Consider the following 10167-nt stretch of genomic DNA (forward strand, 5'->3'; position numbering starts at 1 on the left):
ACAACCCTGTTCTCTAAGACAATTCTAGCAACTTTGCCACCATAGAGAATCTATTCCAAACTATTTCACTATAAGATTTATCTTCACTTTTGAACTTAATTTCAGACTGTTCTAATGACCAAGATGATGTCGATACCTGGGCACTAGAAAAAAGTGGCACTTACTTTGTTAAATCTTTCTATAATTTTCTCATAGATGGAAGGATGCACAGCCTGTTGTACACTCAATTCTGGAAAATTCACTACCCAAGTAAAATCACCTTATTCTATTTGATAGTTTGGGATAATAAAATTCTAACTCTCTCTAACCTTATTAAAAAAAGTTATAACCAAAATGTCATAGTTACTTGTGTCCTCTGTCATAAAGCCTCTGAAACAGTGGAACACCTCTTTTCAGGAATGTGAATTCTCGGAGCGTATTTGGTCTTCCTTTTTCAATTATTTGATCTACACTCGTATCCACCCTTTGCTTCTAGAATATGGACCTCCTGGTTACCCTTATTAAATTCCAATCAACGGACATTGTAGGATCTAATTTCTAGAGCCATTATTTGGAACATATGGCTGGAACGAACATTTGAATATTTCAATTTCTTGCTCTACCTCCTGACACTATTATTTTCAAAATTGCTACTATACTTCTTTTTTGGTTTTCAACAGCTGTAGACTCTCAACAGTAAACACTCAACAAGCCTTTTCAGAGGATCAAGCGCTCCCTCAACTTCATGAGTGCAAGAGTTGCAAATGACATAGGCTATGTAGATTCGACAATAGCTCAGCAGTAATTGGCTCCACCTGACAACTTGGGCAAACCTGTGACTCTAGACGAATGTCTTCGCCGGTCAGCAGCTTTTCTTCTTTTCCTTCTTCTTATTCTGAGTGCCTCACTGCTGGTGAGAGACCTTAATTGATCTGTTCTATGCTTTGGTGGTTGTTTTTTTCTATGTGTTAGTCTTGTCTTGTACTTCTTGATTTTAATAAAGTAGTGGTTTAACCACTTTTCTCAATAAAAAAAAAAAATTTCTAATGAAATGTATGTTCGTCAAAAGAATTCAGCCAATCCAAAAGAATTCAAGGATTAATTAATTAATTAAAATATCTAGTTACTTGAATGCTTTCATTTTATTAGGTACAGTTTTTTTCCATGAAAAAAATGTAGGCAAACGATATATATATTGAATTCCTTAATTTTTTATTTGAGAAGGGTATGAAATACTTATTTTTTTTATTATAAGAGTGATAACTTAATTTTTTTAAGCAAACCCACGTTAACTTTTCATTTGGAAAAAAAATTATTACAATAAATGTTGTCATGTTTTTTTATTGCCTGTGCAGAAATTTACTCATGAATTGCATAATCAAGTAAAAGAGAAAATAAACTTAGAAATATATAAATTATAAAATTGTTTAAATTTTTTATTTAATTTAAAAAATTATTAGAAGTTGAAATTAATTATTTTTTATCTCATAAATTATTGAAAATGAATAAAAAATTTATTTATTTTGGAAAATGTGGCTAACCCTGGTCGACTTTTGAGTGGAAAAAAAATGAGATTCCAATGAGTGTGGTTCCCACCATTACATTAGTATAATACATAGACATTTATCCACGGATATTAGAAAATTAAAGAAAAAAAAAATCAATCCCTGGGCCTAGTCAAGCCTTATACGACTAATTAACATGACTGATAATAATGCTATATGCCTGACCATGTTTTGTAGAATATAAGTCTTTGTTTTTTTTTTTTTAAAATATATATATATATATAAGTCTTTGTTTTATTTGCCATTACATTTATTTCAGCACCTTTCAATCAATTCATAGTTTTTCTACTAATCAGTCCAATTGGCAATAATTGTGGTCAAAGTTATGCACCTATCTTATCCATATCATACATTACTTGACTTGACGGGCGGGCATAACTTTTAAAGTAATTTTTTTATAAATAAATAATCTATAAATTAATAAAGAAAAAAAAATACGACTAAGAAGAGTCGCATAAAGTACATAGAAACAAAAAGAGTCTCCTATTATCATCAACCACCAGTATTTGCTGTTCACTATGGTACTATTATCAAACATAATTATTATTGATCAAAATAAAACCTCAAGCATGATGATACCTTTCAGGGATGCACATCCAATTGCTCACCGCTCATCTCAATCACATGCATTATTATCTTCATCAACGTCTGTGGAAGAAGAAAGCATTCTTCTCACTAAACTCAGAGATTGGATTTGGCTATCCACAATTCCACTGTCCTCGTGGGGCTCTCTTATCAGCTCTGTTTCTTGGAGATGCAGAGCATACTCCAAGTTCCACAAAACATCTCCAATAGTTGGCCTATTATCACCATACTTGGCCAGGCACCTCTCAGCAATCTTCCCAAACTTCTCCAATGACTTAGGGTTGATCTCTCCACCCAGTCTTACGTCAATGATCTTGTCAAGTTTTCCTTTCTTCATGTAATGCAAAGCCCAGTCAGCAAGGTTGACCGCCTCGTCCTTAAACCTGGGATCAATCACAGGCCTGGCACATAAAATCTCCAATAGAACAAACACCAAAAGAGTAAACATTCTGATTTTGTTGTGAGTTTCGTCATCGTAAAGTACTCTGGATCGAAGTAGCCAAAGCTCCCCTTCACTCCAGTGCTTACATAAGTATTTTCTCCTAGTAAAGGACCTAGTTTGGAGATTCCAAAGTCTGAGATCTTAGCTAGTAAATCATGCCCGAGCAGTATATTGACTGATTTCACATCTCTATGAATGATGACCGGAGAGTGAGCATTGTGGAGGTAGTTGTCACGTCCCAGCCCCACAGCCGGGCCCGCGGACAAATCGGCCGCATCCAATGGGACTGGGCCCCACTGGGTGCAAGGCCTCAGCTAATAACCCTGAGTCGAGTCAACCCTAACAAGCGGATATAAGCGAACACAAAAGCACAAATAAGATATCTGAGCGAATATCTACAAAGTACGGACTTTTAGCAGACTTTCTACGTAATACAAATACAACCCAACAGTCAGAAATTACAAATTCGATGAATACAAGTCTTACACTCTCAAGAAGGTAATAACAAGATACTGATAACGCAGACAATACGACTCTCAAACACCCCCAAGTCCTAAACTTGATCTTCTCCTGCGAGAACAGAATACACAGAGTGCATGAGCCACAAGGGCCCAGTAGGATCGCAGAAAAACAACAGATATAGCAGATATTGCAGAATAATAGCTCATGTTTCATACAGAATACAGAAAAATACGCAGAATCTGGAATAATCCAAAAAAACACGAAAAAAACACGCAGAAATACATCTCCATGGCTAATAGCAAATCAACGACGACGAGGTCGGATCTTCGACTATGAAGTCGAGCGAGCGAAACGGATCGAATATCACGACCATAGCCGGATCCTCGACCGCGATCGGGGGTAGCGCTACTACGAAAAAACATGTGCACATGGCTAGGGACTTACTCCTCCTAGTGGGCGAGCAGAAATGGAGATGTACTAAAAACCGCGAAAAATACGGAATACGAGACGGAGGAATTCTTGAATAAATAATACAAATAAGAAAAATAAATAAATAAACATAAATACCACGCAAATAAATAAATAAATAAAAATTATTAAACAATGCAATAATTAAATAATAATTATTGCGTAAATACTGAATACACGGTCACGAGAGCCTAGGGCGGCTCCGAGCTACAGAGTTGGGTTCACCAAGTCCGGCGAACTACAGCTCGGTATGGATCTACCCAAACAGAATATTCTAACTTAGGTTACAAAACTTGGGTCGGGCCTAAATTACGACTATAGCCTGAGCTAAATCAACAAATAAAAGAGTTCATAGCTAGCAATTAAAGGTTTTCACAACAAATTTAGCTAAGCAATTAAAATTCTCCATAAAAGCTTTAATCATAACACCAGCACAATTAATATTTCTGAATATATAAATAAATATTTCTAACATGCACCACAAGCATTTAAGCAATACTAAAAATAAAATTAACATTAGCATGGACACAGGATTTGGACGAATTTTTAATGAAAAGAAATTTCTAAATCATGAAATGCATGCATACCCACACACATACACATATATTTATATACATAACAACAAATAATCAACTAACTTATAACATGGCTGCATACTCACAATGTCAAGCTTACAAACATGAAAACCTATATTCAAATAATTTAAAACATGAATGCTAATTTACCTGTCCAAACTTACAAGATGCATACACAAATATTATAATTAAATTATAGGCATCCCTTGGCAGATACAAGCTTGCAAAATCATGAGAGATAAATAAAATCTTAACAAAATAAGGCTGCAAATTCCAAACCTCTCTATATTGCAACATGCACACATGGAATTTAAGCTTAAAATTACAAAGGCATGCTACACATAATTATTCAAAATGACCAAAAAAACACTCAATGACATGAAAAAAACATGCTCAAATAAATTCTCGGATAAACATACATGCTTGGCACTAACAAAACAATTAAAAACAAGACAATAAAAAAATCTCGAATTCTAAAAGAAAAATAACAAGCTTACCTCTAAGCTTGTTGGTGACAAGTTCCACTCAAAAAAACCAAGCATAAAGAGAAAAGAAAAATGACACCAAAAATTCGGCCAAGGTTGAGTTGTTTCAAGGATAAGAGAGTTTGGAGAGAAAGAAGATTGGTTGCACGACTAAGCCTATAAAAAGCAACCCATAAACTCAATTAAAAGCCTCCACTAATCAAAAACAGGAAAAACCAATAATCCACAATCAGGCAAGATCCGGAAATTAAGGCAATGAAATAACATTGGGGCCCACTCACCAAACACCTAGTCAAACCAGTCAAAGATGAAGAAAAAGAAATTTTTACAAACATTACAGTAGTGAAGACCTCTGGCAGCTCCAATGCACACCTGCAACCTCTGTTTCCATGACAAGCATGGCAAATCTGTTGAGCCATACAAGTAGTATTTTAGTGTCCCGTTTTCCATGAACTCATAGACGAGGATCATCTCTCCCATTTCATCACAGTACCCAATGATTGAGATGAGGTGTCGGTGCCTGATCTTTGAGAGGAGATTGATCTCGTTCACAAACTCAGGGTAACCTTGTCTCGACTTACCCGTCGCTCGCTTCACTGCAACCATCGTGCCGTTAGAGAGAATACCTTTGTAGACCTTTCCGAAGCCACCACGACCAATGACAAGTGACTCGTCAAAGCCATTGGTTGCGAGCTTGATGTTGGATAAAGGGATGTAGAGCTCCAGCTCCATCTTCATTCTTGGTGTTGCTCCGTTGCTGCACTTGTTTATGCTGTCGTTATGCTGAGGGGGACGGGAGACTGCAGCTGTGGTGTTTGCTTTCGGGTTTAATGGTGTCGGTTTGGTTCTCTTGCGCATCAAGATGATGATGGTGATTGATATCACGATGAGACTAACCAATGTAGCAGCAACAGCTGAAATTATGATAACAGTGATACCAACATGGGTGGATCTCTTCCCACAGGACAGGACATGGGTGACTGTGGTGTTGATTGGGGGGAAGGTGTAGGAAGAGGTTTGGTTGAAGAGCCTGGCAGTGTTGTGGTAAGAGTTGGGTTGGACGTTAATTGGGTTTGTGCCTGGTCCAGTACTGTTGGAGGTTGAGGAGGAGGGGAGAACTCGTGAGTCTGAAGCGAAGACTCGAGCAGGGATATCGGCATGGAGGGAGGGGAGAGGTTTGAGTGATACAGTACTGTTGGAGGTTGAGGAGGAGATGTTTGAAGGGTTGCTTGAGGAGCCGCAATTGAGAAAGTAAACAGTGAATGGGCTGAAGGCTGAAACGCAGAAAATGGAGGAGAGCAAGATGGAGAGGATGGTGAAGAGGAATTGTGATTCCATTAGGGCTCACCTTGACGGCTGGTGGATGCTGGAAAAGCTTATATATATGCCAGGAAAAAGAGAGCAGAGGGCTTGACTGACCGTGAGTGTCACGCCCTAAACCAAACGGCGGTAGACAACCTAATGAAGTTACAAAAGTATTTTACAATAGATAACACATGACCGTTTATTATAACCGAACGGGCATGATACCAGATGACCGTTTATTTTTACCGAATAGGTACGGTATCAGATGGTCATTTACAACTGAATGGACACAGTACGAAATTGCAATCTCAATTTTTGCAGAAATTCTTGTCAACAAGGCAAGTATTTAACCATTACTGACAGGGTTACGTATAGTTTATTTGGAGACTAAAACATTCAAACAAACTTATAGTCGAAATACCGAATATTCGCAAATTTTTCTCAATAAACAGAAATTCAGAATTTTAGAATCCCGCTTTAGGGGAAAGTAGATAAACAGAAATCAAGTATAGAATTTAGTAAATAAATTACCAAAACATTAATACACCAAATCATTCTCGAAAATCAAGAGTAAAACCACTGTATAACCGAATAAAGGAAATAAAAGAGATTAAATCTGAGCAAAACAGGGAAATGACGGAACAAGTAAATGCACACTTCAGCACAAAATTACATGATTGGTAAAACCAACAATTCCAACAATTCCAAATACAAATAACCTCAAGATTCCCATTATCAAGTTAGATTACATCCAACTATACTTGCCAACCTAAAAACACATAGAAGCCAAAGTATAATGCAAAATAAACACTTAGCTTATTATATTACATCCCACACCTCTCGGCATGAAAACAACTCTAAACATGACTCATTCCACAATACATAATTCCAAAAACTTACTATCAAATGCAAAGATATTTTGTAGAAACAAACTTAGAACAATCCTGAACATTTCCTTGTTTAATTATTTCCCAAATTCAGGGTCCAAAAGTGAGAGAAATCCTTCTAAATCTGAAAATTCTGCATAGAAACATCATCCTGCACAAGCTCTCTTTAATAGATTATAATTCAAAATCTACAAATCCAATAAACTTGAAATTTTGCAGATTGAAAGTTAAGGTGATAAGGAATATTTTCTATATTGGGCACTTTGTCTAATTGCACTTAATAAATCTGGAATTTTCTCCTAAATCTACAGGTCTACACAGAAGCACCTCCGAGATATGTCAAATTGAATGGGTCGTATCTCATAAAATATATGCCCAATAAATATGAAATTTGGCAGGTAGATAGGTTAAACAATTCACTATAACTTTTCAATTTTAATCTTCCACAAATTCTATCTCTATGACCTCGGAATGTAGGCCATAATTTCCAGTCACTTAATGTCATTTCCAAATATCAAGATACATGCATCCATCAAGTCTTAAACCAACTCTTTTAACTCAAGTCATGCAAGGATATGAGATATTATTTTCAAAGGTTTCACAATCAATTGAAAGGTACGAGTTTAAACATTCATTCAAAATTTATACAACTACAAAATTCCTCTAACCACACACCTTCACTTCATTAATACAATCATTTTTCCAACAATCTCATAATCATAGGGTCATTGCTTAAAAAAAATTCTCAAAGAATTATGTCAAACACTTGGCATTCATTATTCAAATATTCACACATGAGTTCCAACATAACCAATAATGACCAATTTACATACACCGATCCTCTCCAACAACAAAGATGCAATAACACCAAAGTAAAGTCACCAAATTTTCAATTTCACAAGTCTAGGATTATTTTCCATTCCAAAGATATAGGGAAACTAAAGTCTTCTTTCACCAATCTACCAATCTAAAATAACAATTCAAACATACCTTATAAAAGCATATATACCGATGCCATTAACATTAATATAAAACTCTCACACATAACATCATCTCCAAAAATCCCTAACTCATATTGTCATATTCTAACAATCAATTGGTCATTGCTCATTTTTAATCCTGAAGAGCATTTCATCAAACATATTGCATGCAATGACTAACTTTCTACACATCATTTCTAGTATAATACATGAATACAACAAATTTACATAAGTCACTCTACAAGTATTTTTGTTCCACCCAAGATGGGAAAATCACCCAATTTAACATATGAGATCCACTAAATTCTTGCACATAAATCACATTGAATCTAACTCACAAAGGCCTTCAATTTTCACATCCCAAAACTAACATCAAGCAAGGTGTTTGTTATCCAACACAAAATGAATCTTGGCATGTAGAATAATAATGAGACAAAATATATAAACACAACCTCGAATATCAAATAAAAAATCATTAAGTAAATTCATGGATATCTCCCAATTAAATTTGGTATGATACTCCAACAAGACAAAACAAAAGTTCCAACATCATCATGCAAAATCATTTCAAAACAAAACCAATACATCATGTAAGAGTTAAAAGAGACCAACAAGGATTAGGTTAGCCCACTAACCTGAAATCTCTTCCTTCCCCTTTACTTCAAAGGATCTAGGAAGAAACCAAAAGAGAAAAATAAATAAATAAATAAATAAATAAATAAATAAATGGAGGCCAGATCTATGGTTAAGATCAATGATTGCATAAAAATAAAAATAAAAATAAAAATCCAAGATTCAGTTACCCGCAACCATCTACAATCAAAGATGGAGAAAGATCTTAGGGTTAGGGTTTGCAACTCATGAATGTGAGATGGAGTTGGAGAAGACAAAAGGTTAATATTCTAATCTCGGGCTGCTACAATAACGGCCATCTACAGTAATGATTTCTACAATACTGGGCTGCTACATTAATGGGTCAAAAAAAATTGGTTATTACAGTGAGTTTCTGATAAAAAAACGGCAGGGAAAGAAAAAATTAAAAATTAAAAATTAAAAAATTAAATAAATGTGCCAAATCCAATTGAGCAGAAGGATATTGAAATTGACCCTTGTGATTTTTATTTTCTGTAGATATTTTTATTGAGAGCTTCAACACAAAGTTACTAAAAAAATTAAGTAAAATTGTTTCTAATGATATTTTATTAACATCAAACACTTCAATTTGTGACGTTAAGATTCCACAAAATTAATTCATTATAATGAAATATTCCTTCTATAACTATAAGATAATGATTTCTTTTAATTTTGCATGACAAATTTGGTTTTCTTAAATTTGTTAAAACTTTTTTAAAAATTTCTTTTAAAATAATTGATAACAATAAGAGAAAAAGAGATTATGTGACCACAACAAGAATTAGTATTTATGAGTGCAAAACTCTCATCTTATAGTAAAAAAAGAACATCACTACGGTTAAGATTAAAATTATCGATATTCCACTGCATTTCATCACTTCTACTCTAAGAAAAGTTATATATCTCTCTCTCCAGATATACTCATGTTTGAGGAATACTTGAAGCATCTATCATTTTTTTTATTTGTTGTTTTTATCTTATGGTTTGTACATTATTAATATGCAAATATGTGCATATTTATGTTCATTATTAATATATTTTTATTGTATTATTTACAGTTGACACTATTTGTCACATATTTAATTAAGCAGTTGGTGAAATGTGAATTTTCTATTGTTGTTATTTGAGATATGTTAGTTGATGTGAGCTATATCAGGAGACTTTTATTGTTGAATGATTCATATGGATTTTGTAACATAAATTTGAATGATTCATATGGATTTTGTAACATAAATTATTTTTCCTATTTTGTTTCCTTTATTTTAGCCAACGTTACCAATCTTCCTTGATTTCATCCTGTAACTTTTATTCCTAACTTTTAGCCCTTCAATGTAAATTTGTTGTATATATATTGATGGCAAATGATAAATAAAATATAAGTAAAAAATTCAAAATCCTTCTCCTTTTTATTATGGTATCAGAGATTTCACCATGATCGATGGAATTTCCACTGAGCCTTCCTCACCGCTGCTTCATTCCGATCCGTATGTGATCCACCACTCCGACAATCCCACAGCTATCCTTGTCCAACCCCTTCTCACAGGAGATAACCATGCCTCCTGGAGTCGTGCGATAACCTTGGCACTGCGTGCCAAGAGTAAATTCGGATTCGTCGATGGATCCCTCTCGAAACCGACCGATGCAATCTTAATTGACAATTGGGGACGCTGCAATGATCTTGTTAGCAGTTGGATCCTTAACTCCGTCTCTCCAGAGATTCGTCCTAGTATCTTGTATGCTGAAACCGCAAGTCAAATATGGAACGACCTCAACGAGCGCTTCTCTCACCAAACGCTGCCAA

At 34.9% G+C, this 10167-nt stretch overlaps 1 protein-coding gene across 1 annotated transcript; it reads right to left on the bottom strand.

The window, feature by feature from the left end:
* Positions 1-2036: 2036 nt before the first annotated feature.
* On the bottom strand, positions 2037-5899 carry LOC120284122 (probable receptor-like protein kinase At5g24010). Its single transcript, XM_039290924.1, is given in 5 exon segments — positions 2037-2556; positions 2558-2575; positions 2577-2798; positions 4274-4281; positions 4912-5899. Coding segments are annotated over 5 exon segments (1632 nt in total). The 3' UTR covers positions 2037-2160.
* Positions 5900-10167: the final 4268 nt, after the last annotated feature.

The sequence above is a fragment of the Dioscorea cayenensis genome, chromosome 19 (genome assembly GCF_009730915.1).
Source record: "Dioscorea cayenensis subsp. rotundata cultivar TDr96_F1 chromosome 19, TDr96_F1_v2_PseudoChromosome.rev07_lg8_w22 25.fasta, whole genome shotgun sequence".
Classification (NCBI taxonomy): Eukaryota; Viridiplantae; Streptophyta; class Magnoliopsida; order Dioscoreales; family Dioscoreaceae; genus Dioscorea; species Dioscorea cayenensis.